Genomic DNA, 15,111 nt, shown 5'->3' on the forward strand with positions numbered 1-15,111 from the left:
CATGATAACTGATGAAATGAGAGGCAAACATATTTACATGGCGTGATGGCGAATTTTGCCATGCTCCCAAATCCCCACCTTTTTTTGAAACCTGCCAATTCTGGACACCAAGTTACCTCAACTTGTCTACTGCTGTTTGCCAGAGATTGCTGGTGATTGGGTGAAAGGAGTCCAATAGAGAGCTGTGTAAAAAGGAGTGGCGTGGCAACAGGTCAAAGTTTGAGGCTTAGCCACACCCACACCTTTCAACTTTTGAAAAATCCAACGGTTGAATTTTTTCCCCTATAGGTTAAGAGTATATAGAAGAAGTTTGAAGGCGATCGGTGAAAAGGGCGACAGGGCATCATTCTCCAAACGTGTGCAAAAACCACTAAATCGAGTACTTGGACCAAAATGGCTGACCTCCTGTGCGACTTGGCTCCAAGAGACTTTTTTGTAGGTCCTGAGACACTACATTAGTGTACCAAATTCCGTGATCCTCAGTCAAAGCATGGCTTGGGGCTGACAATTTTAATGGTCCTAGGGGGCGCTATTTAAGAAAATAGGCCACGCCCACTGGATTTTCACATCAGATTTTTTGGGAGGCTGGACTAGGATCACTCACTAGAAGTTTCATGGTGATATCTTTAGAAATGACTAAATGGGAGGCAAACATATGACCACGGCGGTACACCTGACTTCGCCGTGCCACCACAGCCCCACCCTTTTTTGAAAACTCCCATAAAGTGACGCCAAGAAACACCCACTTGTCTTAAGTTACCAACTACAAATTTGTGGTGATTAAGTGAAATGGGGCGATTTGGGACCTATCACAATAAAACTTATCCCTTTTGGTCCTGAGAGGGCGGGGCTTGTGTGACGTCATCATCCAACCATTCAGTTTAGTTTGTGGCTGGATGTCGAATGACCAGAGGATTTTTTGAAACTCTACTCTATTCGAGTATGAAGTTATAGCCATTTAAATTTTTTAGCAAGTAGTCGAACTTCGAGGCCTGGCTACGCCCCCTCAGCATATACAAAAAGTCAGTTTTACTTTTTTTCTATTTGATTGCCCATCCCTTCTGAGCAATTTCCCACAACTTTCGAGACGATTGTGCGAAAAATGATCCAGTAAATCAATCAGAAGCGGACCCTAGAAACGGCCAAAACGGGGTCAAAATCACCACTTCAAAACAAAATGGCCAACTGCTTGTTTGATGTTGACCATGGTTGCAAGAGGCTTTTCTGTGCGGACTGTTGAGTACTACAAGTGTACAAAATTTCATAACTGTATGACAAACTAAGGTTTATGTAGGGGGGTATTTGTCACATTCTAGGGGGCGCTGTGGAGCTAATTTTAATGCGATTTTTTTGGGACCTTTAAAATACAAAATTTGACACCACCCCTGACAAGTGTGCAAAAATTCCTGAGTTTTTGGGTATGTTAAGGCCTCCAAAAAGCCAATTTACTTGGCGGAAGAAAAATAAACAGAGCAAATACAACGGGCCTTCGCAGCGCTTTCGCTGCTTGGGCCTAAAGATGTGTATGTGCATAATTTCTCACAGATTCTCCAAACCATGCTAAACTAAAATGACCTAAACTAAAATGAAGATGGTACCTGGACTGCTATTTGAAGGGTTTAAATTCCTCTTCTTTAGAAGTAAAAGCCATTTTTGCTTTTGACCTCCTTGTACAGTTTTGTCCCTTTATATTAAATACTGATCACTGGTTTTAAGGTTAGTTCATCAACCTCAAGCCATTTTTTGTCATGTTTTTGTCAGAGCTATTAGCAGTTTGGCTTAGTTTTTATTTTTCCTGAGAGGCAACTTGTTTAACATTTAGAACCCTGTTCCTCTTTTTGAGAGATCTGCTTTAAAATGATCTGCCCATAATGTAACCATAAGGTCTATATGATTGTTTTTGGTCAAATATTGAAGGGAACTATCCTGACAAGCTACTCCATATATTTAAATATATTGCATGTAGGCTACAACCCACAGACAGAGCTCGGCTGTGGAGCGGAATCTATGATCGTCTTTCAAACTGCCATTAGACAGTGTTAGGACCAATCAGAGTGAGAATAATGTGGCATATTGACACTACGGAAATAATTCTACATGGCAGTCCTCCATACACCGTAGGAAAAAAAGGCGAAGAAGAAGGAACAAATACATCTTTTTTAAAATAAAAGATTTCAAGTGGTAGTGTGTAGTTTCCTGACAATAGGGGGCAGTATACATTTCAAGGTAGTTTATCACCATATCGTCATGAATGTCGCTAGTTTAAAAAAAAGCATTACGGTAATTAGAGCTGTAGCGAAGCATCAACGTCGACGGCTCGATTCTAAAACTTCGTCGACATCAGATCCGGTAGTCGACGCACCACGCCCACTTGTTGCATCCCCAGCAGTAGGTGGAATCTGCCTGTTTTCCCTCTAGTTTGCCGTCTTCTCCGCCTTCACTAACATCTCTGCCAAATACTGAAGACCCTCAGCAATGTCCGTCCGCTACTAGATTCCTTTCCTGTTTTGCGCTGCTTCGTCTCTACCGCAGATGTAGAAAATCACTGGGAGTGTTTCCCCTTTCATAAAGGAGCTTCTTTCAGACATTAGGAGAGCTGTTTTTGTGGTGGTAGTCTCTCCTCCGTGCTGCTCTGTTTGCTGGGTATTTTTGGTTTATTTTAACTTGGTAACTTTAACTTAACTTAAGTAAAGCTACTATTAGCATTTTCGCTAACAGCTTCTTGCGTTTGGACAAGCTGCTATGTTTTGGTTTAGAGTTCATCTCTTTTGTGGTGTAGATCTCCCTTTTATTACATTTAGAGTGTTGTGGGTTTTTGGTTTAGTTTAAAATATCACCTTGAGTTTGGTTTAACCGCCCAGTTTAGAGTTTGGACCTTTGGAGATCCGTATTTTGGTCCAGAACCCAGTAATCTTTGCCCAGTGGGACATCCCTAGTTATTTGTACTTTTGTTTTAATTCCCCACAGGCAGATTTAGTTTTATTATTCCCAACCTGTGGATGGAAAGATTTATGTTTTTTTTTGTTGTTGTTGTAAATAAACCTGATCATTTTTAACTTTCAAATCCCACGTTATTGTCCCTTCCTTTTTGCACACGAGCCAAACTCCCCAGGAAGAGTCATAACACCACTCGCCTCACACACATAAGTGACCAAAACAAAGCAGCATGAAGACACTCCGTCTCCAACCACCTCTCAGGCAGCAGCCTGCACTCCCAAGTTCTACACGTCACCAGAACATAACCAACCACAACACAATAAAAGCAGTGTTATACAAAATGGAAGGCCTGTAGTGTTTATTCTCTTACGATACCAATTAATCAATTTTTTTGAGGAATTTATTTTAGATTTTTTGGTTTTTATTAATTGTGCAATAAAAAAATAACCGTTAGATTAATCATCTAAATAGTCATTAGAATAGTTGACTATTCGATAAAATAATCGTCAGAATAATTGTTTAAAAAAAATCGTTTACCACCAGCCCTAACGGTAATTGTTGTTACCTCTGCCAGAAACCTTGCAACCTCATCCTCAGACTTTGATGGTCCTTCATTTAATTCCATTGAGAGAATGCAATGCCGATTGTAGTTTTCTGGCGCTGTACTTTCGGGATCTACTTGGAGTCCTGCACCTGCCAATGAGATCATCATACTATGGCAATACCGCTCAACTAAAATGTATTACATCTCTTTTTTGATTCTGTTCCTTCACAAATGTTATGGGAAGAGTTTAGCAATTTGTACATCAAATTCATGTTTTTCATGCCTAAATGTTTTCGAACTTGGTTACGTAATTTCTGTAAATCGTACGTTCACCTTTTTAACACCCTCCGAGTTTGCAGGTATGCATTTAGTGTGATGTCATTGACAGGCGCAGGACCCTTTAGACCTGGTTATATGGTACAAAGCAGCCATTATTTTTCAACAACTGGACATCATTTTATTCATTTTCAACAACATTTTGATAGATATTTTCAGAGATTATCTGTAAAAACTACTCATTGTCTCTTTAAGTGCCTTTGTCTGCTCATGGCTCAAAGGAAAGCCCTAGTCTAAATCTTTCAAAGTGAAAGCCTAAGCCGTTTCAAATGTAGTTGTAGTTTTTTTTCCATCATGGCTCTGGTGCTAAGACCACCCAACATCTCCCTACAAACATAGAGGACTGTGATTGGCTTGACACAAAACTGATCAGACCAATGGTAGACTTTCTGAGGCTACAATGAAGTGTGACTGGACCGACCTGCAGAGCAAAAATTTGTTGCTACTGGTATGCTAGCTATAGCCTATATCTACCAGTGTTGATATCAGTGAACCTTTGTGAGAGTTATTGTCATGTAAGTGGACTGGAAACACATCTAAGAGAACACAGGGGTCAAGGGTGAATGACATATCAATCAATCAGTCAATCAATTAATACTTTATTAATCCCAGAGGGATATGAAGAGGAAGGCTAAAATGAATTCTGGGGAGAACACATGGAAAGGACTAGGGAGACGGGATATGGAACGAACAGGGAGGACAAGGACACCTAGGAGGGAGAAACATGGAATGGACTGGGGAGATAAGGGACACAGGACTTGACACACTATGGCACACTATAGAAAGAGTAGTCACCAATATATTAATTCAATGAATTAAATTCAAGCAAAGTTGTTCAGTAATTCCCTGAACTATTCCTCTCAGGTAGCATGGCAGAGAGCTGTACCTTTGGGTGCAGAGAGGGTGCCCTTGAAACTTCCCAAATTATCCCAAATAGTTTGATTGTAGGGTTTTTTGAGGCCAGGCCATCTGCTGACTTCTTGGTCAAGCTGCCCTCCACCATTTGAGGATGAGTTATGGGTCATTGTGCTTTCCAAATAATGACTAACCTTGGAGCAGGAACAAGATGTAATAACAGACTTATTAAATAATTCATTTGATTAATTATTCTTGTTATCTTTTTGCCTAAAATGATCTTGCAGTTTTTCATGACGAATAATACAACAGGCAAGTCACAGACATGTGTGACAGAAAGAAAAGAAAGTTTAGCCTAGAAGATGATAATTCATCCATCTGCTATTGATCTATCATCCACTACAAATGCCTTTTCACTTCAAAACAGCCGGAGTCAGTGAAAACAGATTTGTGTGTGTGTGTGAGGTGAAATAAAAATGTGTTTTTGACAGTTCGGCTGATTAAGGTGCTACCAGTGGGGGGGAAGAAGAAAAAACAGGCTGAAAACTGAGTGGGAGATAAAATGATTTATGGGAGATCTGAAAGGAGAGATAAATGGCAGTCAAAATATCAGATTGCAAAAAAGGGAGCTGAAGAAAAATAAAGCAGGTGATTAGTGTAGAAGGAGGGAGGAAGGGATGGAGATGAAGGGGATGTGATATCTTCAGACGTGCCTGTCTTCCCCTGCGTCTTTGCTTTCAGTCACACGTGTGCAGATGCAGGCAGATAAAGGACAAGCAGTGAGCGGCGTGCAGTAATTCCAGCTTATGCACTCGGAGAAGTGGCGACTGTATGTAAATTACACTGGAGTGGATTTTGTTTCACTGGATCAAGTTGTCATAAACTTGTTTGTCAAGCCAACAAAACCGTATCACTTTGAAACATCTGCTGCAACTTCAGCTCCATTTTTTCTTTTCTTTTTTAAAACTTAGGTTGATGCTAGTGCACGTGTTGCTCTGGTGTGCATCCACTTGAGGTTTGGCTTTCTCAGCATGTGTGGAATTGGTTTAAATTCAGAGTAAAGTTACATAGCATGCGTTTAAAGTATTTTTCCTTTTAGTTAAGGTTAAATCAACCCCGTGAAACAAAAGTCTGTAAAACATCTGAAACATACAGTGGGGCAAAAAGTATTTAGTCAGCCACCGATTGTGCACGTTCTCCCACTTAAAATGATGACAGAGGTCAGTAATTTTCATCACAGGTACACTTCAACTGTGAGAGACAGACTGTGAAAACAAATCCATGAATTCACATGGCAGGATTTTTAAAGAATTTATTTGTAAGTCAGGGTGGAAAATAAGTATTTGGTCAATAACAAAAATTCAACTCAATACTTTGTAACATAACCTTTGTTGGCAATAACAGAGGTCAAACGATTACTATAGGTCTTTACCAGGTTTGCACACACAGTAGCTGGTATTTTGGCCCATTCCTCCATGCATATCTTCTTGAGAGCAGTGATGTTTTGGGGCTGTCGCCGAGCAACACGGACTTTCAACTCCTTCCACAGATTTTCTATGGGGTTGAGGTCTGGAGACTGGCTAGGCCACTCCAGGACTTTCAACTGCTTCTTACGGAGCCACTCCTTTGTTGCCCGGGTGGTGTGTTTGGGATCATTGTCGTGTTGGAAGACCCAGCCACGTTTCATCTTCAAAGCTCTCACTGATGGAAGGAGGTTTTGGCTCAAAATCTCACGATACATGGCCCCATTCATTCTGTCCTTAACACGGATCAGTCGTCCTGTCCCCTTAGCAGAAAAACAGCCCCAAAGCATGATGTTCCCACCCTCATGCTTCACAGTAGGTATGGTGTTCTTGGGATGCAACTCAGTATTCTTCTTCCTCCAAACACGACGAGTTGAGTTCATACCAAAAAGTTCTACTTTGGTTTCATCTGACCACATGAAATTCTCCCAATCCTCAGCTGTATCATCCATGTGCTCTCTGGCAAACTTCAGACGGGCCTGGACATGCACTGGCTTCAGCAGCGGAACACGTCTGGCACTGCAGGATTTGATTCCCTGCCGTTGTGGTGTGTTACTGATGGTGACCTTTGTTACTGTGGTCCCAGCTCTCTGCAGGTCATTCACCAGGTCCCCCCGTGTGGTTCTGGGATTCTTGCTCACCGTTCTCATGATCATTTTGACCCCACGGGATGAGATCTTGCGTGGAGCCCCAGATCGAGGGAGATTATCAGTGGTCTTGTATGTCTTCCATTTTCTGATAATTGCTCCCACAGTTGATTTTTTCACACCAAGCTGCTTGCCTATTGTAGATTCACTCTTCCCAGTCTGGTGCAGGTCTACAATTTTTTTCCTGGTGTCCTTCGAAAGCTCTTTGGTCTTGGCCATAGTGGAGTTTGGAGTCTGACTGTTTGAGGCTGTGGACAGGTGTCTTTTATACAGATAATGAGTTCAAACAGGTGCCATTAATGCAGGTAATGAGTGGAGGACAGAAAAGCTTCTTAAAGAAGACGTTACTGGTCTGTGAGAGCCAGAGATTTTCCTTGTTTGAAGTGACCAAATACTTATTTTCCACCCTTATTTACAAATAAATTCTTTAAAAATCCTGCCATGTGAATTCATGGATTTTTTTTCACATTCTGTCTCTCACAGTTGAAGTGTACCTATGATGTAAATTACTGACCTCTGTCATCATTTTAAGTGGGAGAACTTGCACAATCGGTGGCTGACTAAATACTTTTTTGCCCCACTGTATGTCTGCTTGACCTTGCTTTTGTGTTTCATCGTGTGTTTTAGAAGTCATTTTTGTGTCTGTCTCATCGAAGTTTCTTCTAACAATTGACTCAAACCATACTGCTGTGCTGCCGGTCTATTTTCCTACTTTTCTTTCATGTCTCTAGCCATTTTCTTAGAGTAGCAGCAGCACCAGTTCTTTGTTGTTAACTGTGCAGGAGGCTTTCAGGCTCAGCGTAGAGCTCTAGGTCGACTGTGTTTCTGAAGCTTTTGTACAATTACTGTAACAGCAACCCCCCTCAAAAAATGCAGAAAAGTAGATTTTAAGTACAACTATATTGCTTGAGTTGTGTTTAGAAGGAAGCATGGTGTGGGGCATTATCCTGCCAGCTGGACTGGTTCGTAGAAGTTTTCTGTGTGAAATGCAAGAGGCAAACAAATAAAACATGTTTTTTGTGCATTGTTAGGAGTGGGGATTGGTCGCTGGAATTTTTATACCAAAACAAATCAGCAAACTAATCTCCTTTGGTTTTTTAGGATGTATTTATTCTGTTTTTACTTTTCAGTACCCAATGGGGGTTATTTTCACATGGAAGAGGAGGAGGAGGGAGTGCCGTGTGGACAGGATGCTGAGATCTGCAGCCCTAACCAACACCCGTATTCACAGGAAAGGTCTGTTATAATATATGCATTTCTTTATAGTAACACAAGTCATTGGTGAAAAATTGAGGAAGTCGACATTTTGACCCATTCACATGGCTACTAACTTGGTTGTTTTCAGGGAAAATTTAAACACATCGAACTCGGCTCAGCCTCAGTCCCCCTCCCAGAACCAGAACCAGCAGCACTTCCAGCACATCAAAGCCTCCAAAAGCATGGACCTGGGTACGACTCAAAGCCAGCATCACATTGGTGGGGAGATTTTTTTCTTTTGCTTAAATTCTCTGCATGGTGGATGCATGCATCGTGTTCCAGTCTTGAAATGCATGGCTGTAGACTCACACCAACGCAGGCTTGTATACATCACACACTGTAAAATCTGATTAGTTAACCTTTAACCAATTTCATTTAAATTAATAAGTACATAGTAGGTAATTATGTGTTGGAGCCACTGATGCCCACAATGTAAAATGCACTAAAGTGCAATGTACTGTGACTAAGACATACCAGTACATAGTACTTGTAAAGTTCCTTACTGAATTTGTATTTTTGAGTCCTGCATAGTTAATCAGTAATAAACAGTAATCAATTTTTAAAGCTCTCATTCACTGATTTTCTTCAATACATTTGCAGTGGTCTGTATAACTATGTATGTATATATATATATATATATATATATATATATATATATATATATATATATAGTTATTTATAGTATAAATGAATGCACTGTAAGTCCTTCTCTGTGAAGAAAAACACTAGTGCTCCTGTTTCAGGAAGTAGAAGTTAGCCAAAAGACAGGGGACAGAACATGGCAACAGTCTTGGACTTCTTGCCTCTGATTGGCTAACAACAACACTACTTTTCCACTGCCTTCATTCACTCTGCAACGTTGATGTTTTATCTCCACAAATAACATAAATAACTCCATGTTGTGGAGTTGCTAATGCTAATGTTAGCTTCCACTGACCTTTTTCTGACCCGAGCATTTCCCCGTATATTTTCTATTGGCGGCCAATGCAGGGAATATGGGTAGAAGACTATTTTCACGTTCGACGTGAAAGTGAAACCGATCTTATTTTAAAAGTAACATGTAAGAAAATGGTTTCTCAGTGAACCAGCTCTTTAAGCATGTTGTGCTGGTTTGTGTTTAGCAGGCGACTAAAACTTAAACTTATGTGACACATTGTCAAGTTCAGTTATATTAGAGTTTGCTAATAGTAGTAACACCATGAAAAAGTCATGTATATTTGTTCAAACATATTTCAATTTTTTTACATATTTTAGTTGCTCATATTTGTACGGTTAACTTATCTAAACTAAGTCATGACAACTATTCGAATTTACAGTGTACATTTAATCATTTTAACAACTTTTTATCTAATTTCTGAGTCTGTGCTTACATTTAATGTGATAAATCGAGAGCTTTGCAGAAAGAGCTGAGTCCTGTCAGTGGTTTAATAATTGATGTATTTTCATTTATGAACCCTCTCTCTCTGTTCACATTTAATTTTCCTGTCAAAGCATGGAAAAACGAGTAATAAGACGTGTCGCAGGATTTTAAGCTGGGCGTCAATACATCCTCTTAATTTTGAAAACAAATGTCAGAAAAGCAGCTTTCCCAGCGCCCGTAATCGCCCTTTCCCTCCAGGTTTTTGTCACCTGTTGCTCTCTGATTACTGATGTCCTCATGCAAGTGTTGAATGACATTTCAGTGATTGTTTAAAAGTCAGCTCTGAGATACACACGTGCATGTGTGCACACGCGTGTCCGCGCCTTTGCATTCATCAGTGCAACATGACAGCGGATGGAGCCGGGCAACAAAAGCGTATTGTTTCAAATGTCACTTTCCTCAGTCCTCCTCCTCAAGTTCACTGAGCTGCCAGATGTTCATGTGTCAATGAAAGACAGACAACGGAGAAAAAGAAATTTATTTGAACTGCACAAACATCAATTTCTACACAAATCACAAGCTGATGATACGTCTCGCAGAGCTTCACATCGTCTGTTTTGAATATTTTTTAGGTCACAGTCAGGTTTAGTGCAAATTTGTGATTTCATTTAGTATTATTTATTAAAGAAAAGTCATTTAACGCATTTTGATTAAAAACGTAATTTAATCCAAAACATGTGACAGATTACATTTACTTTACACAACCTTTATTTTTCATAAGTTTTCACTTATGTGTTCCAATTATTATTATTTGAATATTTGCTTTTCTGATTAAAATATTTTCTTTTACCATAAAAAATAATGTAAAATTCTGCTTTGTCCCTTATTTTCACCCCTAAATCTTTGAGTATCTTTACAAATTATACAAAGTAAAATTCACTTTTGACGTTGTACAGAAAAAACAATCATTTCTAACTAAGACTAAATTTAGTAGCATCTTTAGATTTCTTCCTCTGCAATATTAATGTGCAACTTTTGCTTTGTAAAATAAAAGCTCTCAGATGGGACATGTGGTTGAAGCTTAGATCAGAGCAATACAGGCTACCCAGACACACTCATAAATGTGACTAGGATTAAACATTTCTCACTTGATTTGGGATCTGATTTGTTCATGAATAATAAAAAAAATACATCTTCAGGTTTCCAGTAGAATAGTTTAAAAGTGAATTCATTTGCACCCTGTTTAACTTTGCATATTTTAATTAAAGTGATCAGTCAAAATCAAGCGCATTGGCTATGCCACCGTGTGAGAAAACAACAAAGTTGGATTTAAGTATTAATACATTAACGGTAATTACATCCTAGATGGCTGTGAGTGTAGCCAAAATAAATCCTTTGCGGAGCGGACACATCTCTGTATTTGTCATTTTGAGGGGAAAAATTATCGAAAAAAGAGCAAAAACTCATAAAAGAATGGCTTAATAAACGTAGCAGGTTGCTTGTGCTTTGGGTGAATGGCTGGAACTTTATATTTATGACCGCTGTAAAAAGCAGGTGTTTCTTGGTACAATTTTCATAGGAACTCTTCAATGTTGTATTTAATTTTTTTATGATTCCTCACATTTATGTTGCAGTTTAAAAAGATTGGATTAGACATAAATGCTTCTAGAACACTGATAGGCTAGCACAACTACGGGATAAAAATAACAATAAAAAATACATCTAAATGCCTAAGTTTGAATAGAAGAGGTTTATGGTGTCTGGGAGTCCTGCTGTCAGTTGTTTATAATGAGAACATAAAATAATATTTATTTGTGTCACTAAAAGTGCTTTGTTTGCATAGCCGGTGCTTATTTTTAGCATGAACTGACCAGCACATGTTTTAGTAATGATTTCATGCTGTGTTTTGGCTGCTGTGATATGGAAAGACTGAAACAGCCCAGCTTCTCTTTTATGGGCCGGTTATATAATTGTTTTTCAGTTTTCAATTTGACCTGATTTTGAGTTTTTTGGGCTAAAATACACTAAGAAAAACAAATCTAATTAAAAACAAAGTGAGATATATTAATGTTTCGTTCCATAAGGATATGTAAATTTCTTTTTTTTTGTTGTTGTAATTTTGCACAGAGAAAAAACACAATAATATATAAGGCAATACAAGAAAAAGGTACAATAAAATTTAAACAACAGAATTTCAGCAATGGAATTTAGATTGAATAGACTACCTATTGAAAATATTTCCATTTAAAGGTCTAGCAGCAGCATTTTGGAACCTATTATGACTTTTTAAAAACTTAATTTTTAATTCAAACAAGAAGATCTAAGATCTTAACAAGAAATCTAAGCGGATACAACCATCTCCAGTTTACATTTTTACAATCTTAATTATGTGATAACAGGGTATCCGCGAGCCCTTAAAAAGTCTTTAAAAGTCTTAAATTTGCTTTTCCAAATTTAAGGCCCTAAAATCCTTAAAAATGAAAAATAATCCTTAAATACAGTTTCTAAAGGTCTTAAATGATCAAAGACCTAATAAACAAGATTCTTTTATTTCTATAAAATTTTCATGACTTTCCAGTTAGTGTTCAGCATTTTTTGTGTATAATATTGACATAAGCGGAACCGTACACATTCAGTTGGTTGTGAAAGGGGGCTATTTTAAATGAGCACATTAGCTGATGAAGCTACTGGGAGCTTGCGCCATGGGGAAGTGCAAGTTTAATGGTAACTTGATGGCTAATCTCACGTTCGCGACGTGATTAGCACCAGTTCCAGGCAATAGCTGGAAGTTATAACTTAAGTTGAATTTTAAAAATAGCTTAAATTTGGTCAAAGTAGCCTTAAAAAAGGTCTTAAAAAGTCTTAAATTTGACTTCCTTAAACCTGCAGATACCCTGGATAACATTAGCTGCTAATCAGCCTTGGCTTCAAAAACCTTAGGTCTGACAGGCTGAAGCGTTAGAATCAAATATCATCACTCTAAATATGGTAGGAGATATTACTAAATATAAGAATACTTTGTCTAAAAGGAAGGACAAATAGTAAAAAAGGAATATCCCCAAAACAGAACCCTGTGGTACACCTTTGACATAATCTGGTTTGGACAGGTGTTAATATTGTCACTTTTAGATTCAATTTCTTTCAGCCGCCTTCATTCTATGTATAAATAAACCTCTTTATGGATTTAGCTCAGTTGAAAAACCAAATTCTGGTTTGTTGAAGGCAAGAGTTAACGGAGAGCTAACAATATGAATAATGATCAAAGGAGGAGAAGTGATCTGGGTGGAGAGAGTAACCAAAGAAAGATGACAACATTGAAGGAGATACATGAGGAGCAGGGGGTAAAAGGTCAGAGAGATACACAACAGGTAGCAGCAAAAAGCTGGAAGTGGGAGAAGGGATGAAAAATGAAGTGAGAGCAAAGGGAGGAAGGGAAAAAGCTTCAGTAGCAGTGGAGCTGACTTAACATCTGAGGGAAAAGAGCAGCTAGCTTGGTCATCCAGTAAAACTAGAGAGAATGAAGCAGGACAGGAGCAGAAGTGAAGACAAGGATAAAGCGTTCATCTGGAAAACCCCCCAGAAATTTTAACTTGACTTTTTTTGTGTTGCAGTCGCCGACGAGAGCAACGTTGGATCACTCAGTGTAGTCACTTCTGGTGAGCCGAATGCATGATCCGTTTCAGACACAAACACACTCAGCCAATATGTAAAATAAACAACTCAATTCCGTTAAGTACAAATTAGAGTAATTTGCTCCAGGATTAGGGATCCCAGTGAAGTGTGATTTGCCTCTAGAATAAATAATTTTACTGTTTTGAGAATCATGAATGAACAGATATAATAAGTGTATCGAAAAAGGAGAAACGTACCACTTTGGCACTATTTTAAGAGGAGACAAGATAGAAGCCTGACATGGCTGACACCCCGAGAACTCTCATCTCAGGCCCTGTCCACATGAAGCCGGGGATCTGCCAAAATGTAGATATTTTTCTACGTTTTGGCCTGTCATCCACACGAAAACGGAGTTTTTTCACACGAAAACGGATCTTTTTAAAAAACTCCGGCCAAAGTGAAGATCTGCGTTTTCTCCGTTTTGGGTGTCTGCGTGTGGACAGACAAAACCGGAGTTTTAAGGTCCGCAACGTCACTTTCCGCGACAAGAAAATGCTGACATCACGTGTGCGACCTGTGTTTACACTAGCCGACAGCATGGATGCCCTCAGAGCTGCGCTCGCTTTATCAATTGTCCAAGCGCTTTCTGCTTGTTTGTTTTTGCAAGTGGAATTACTGCTCCTTGCGGAAGACCACAGACGAAGGACGAGGTTAAGAACGGCTATTGCCCGGCACCTGGCTTCTCCAAGTACTGCCGCCTACAGGTCTGGCATGTCCTTAACAACGTATTTATCCGGGTACGTGTGGACAGAGTTATTTTTTAAACGAGGTGGTGTGGATGCAAGTTTTTGGAGGGGCGGATATTCGTTTAAAAAAAACGGCTACGTGTGGACTAGGCCTCAGTAGCCCACAAATACGCCTTTTTTTAAGTTTTATCTCAAACTTTTCTCTTTGCCTTGAAGTCTCCATTTCATTTGTAGCTACTTGAGAGCGCTCTTCATTCCACTTGCTACCTTCCTGCATGCTGCTTTTTTCATGACAATCAGCCTTTTTCCCCCACATTCTGCTGAGCTCTAGTTTGAAACACGGTGGTACCGGTGTAGGTACAGGATCTGCTCGGGTGCAAAATCGGCTCGGGGTCCATCGACTGCCGATGACGTCAAAGTAGTTGATTGGCTGAACATGAACCTTACGGAATTACATAATCACGTTACGTTGTTATCACGTTACGTTGTTATCACGTTACGTTGGTCCAGGCGAATCTTTCTGTTGGAAAGATGGACAACTTTTACAAAGAAATCCATCATTACCTCTTTGAAAATACACTTTTAGCATAGAGCTGCATGTATATTAGGGCTGAACGATTAACTGCATGTGCAATTAATTTGCGATGTGACAAAAGGAGATTTTCTAATCGCAAAGGCTGCAATTTGGCAGCAAGTGGTTAGCGCAATGCTAATATACATGGAAAAACCCATAGGAATGCTAATGCTAATATCACCGATTACATTCTTACAAATTATGAATTAGAAACGTGCCAAATGATTACATTTGGAGTCTAATAGAAAGTAAAACTACCATCAATCAAATAAGTACAGACAGGTATTTTAGTAAAGCCAGAAAACTTCTAACTCCAGAGTTTTGGCTATAGCAGCTATGAGCGTACCTGAACTACGCATGGACGTCAAAAACTAAACACAAAATACTTCAATAAACGGGACACACTTCTTTCCTGCAAATACAATTTCACAGGTGTTGCTAATACCTATGATCCTTCTAGGGATGTGCTCAAAGAGGATTTCAACATTATGAATACAATATAGTGTTTTATTTTACTAATACCATTATAAACACAAACTTACGTCTTAAGAAACATTATTTTAATAACGAAACTGCTAAATTCTTTCCAACAGTATAGATGTGTAGTGTATTTTGTCCGACTGGGTTTGCCGTACTTTGACGTCATCGGCAGTCGAAGGACCCCGAGCCGATTTTGCACCCGAGCAGATACTGTACCGACACAGGTTTTTATTAGGTCCA

General features: G+C 39.2%; 1 protein-coding gene across 4 annotated transcripts in view; it reads left to right on the forward strand.

The window, feature by feature from the left end:
* pard3bb (par-3 family cell polarity regulator beta b) overlaps positions 1-15,111 on the forward strand; it is a 326,214-nt gene that overhangs the window by 167,825 nt on the left and 143,278 nt on the right. For 3 of the 4 annotated variants that reach the window (XM_054747065.2, XM_054747067.2, XM_054747068.2), the window contains 3 exons: positions 7,973-8,078; positions 8,188-8,318; positions 13,071-13,115. In XM_054747065.2, the coding sequence (XP_054603040.1) occupies positions 7,973-8,078; positions 8,188-8,318; positions 13,071-13,115 (282 nt within the window). The remainder of the gene's footprint in view (positions 1-7,972; positions 8,079-8,187; positions 8,319-13,070; positions 13,116-15,111) is intronic. The other variant, XM_054747066.2, reaches the window with a different exon arrangement.

This window comes from Nothobranchius furzeri, chromosome 14 (assembly GCF_043380555.1).
Source record: "Nothobranchius furzeri strain GRZ-AD chromosome 14, NfurGRZ-RIMD1, whole genome shotgun sequence".
NCBI classification, from domain to species: domain Eukaryota; kingdom Metazoa; phylum Chordata; class Actinopteri; order Cyprinodontiformes; family Nothobranchiidae; genus Nothobranchius; species Nothobranchius furzeri.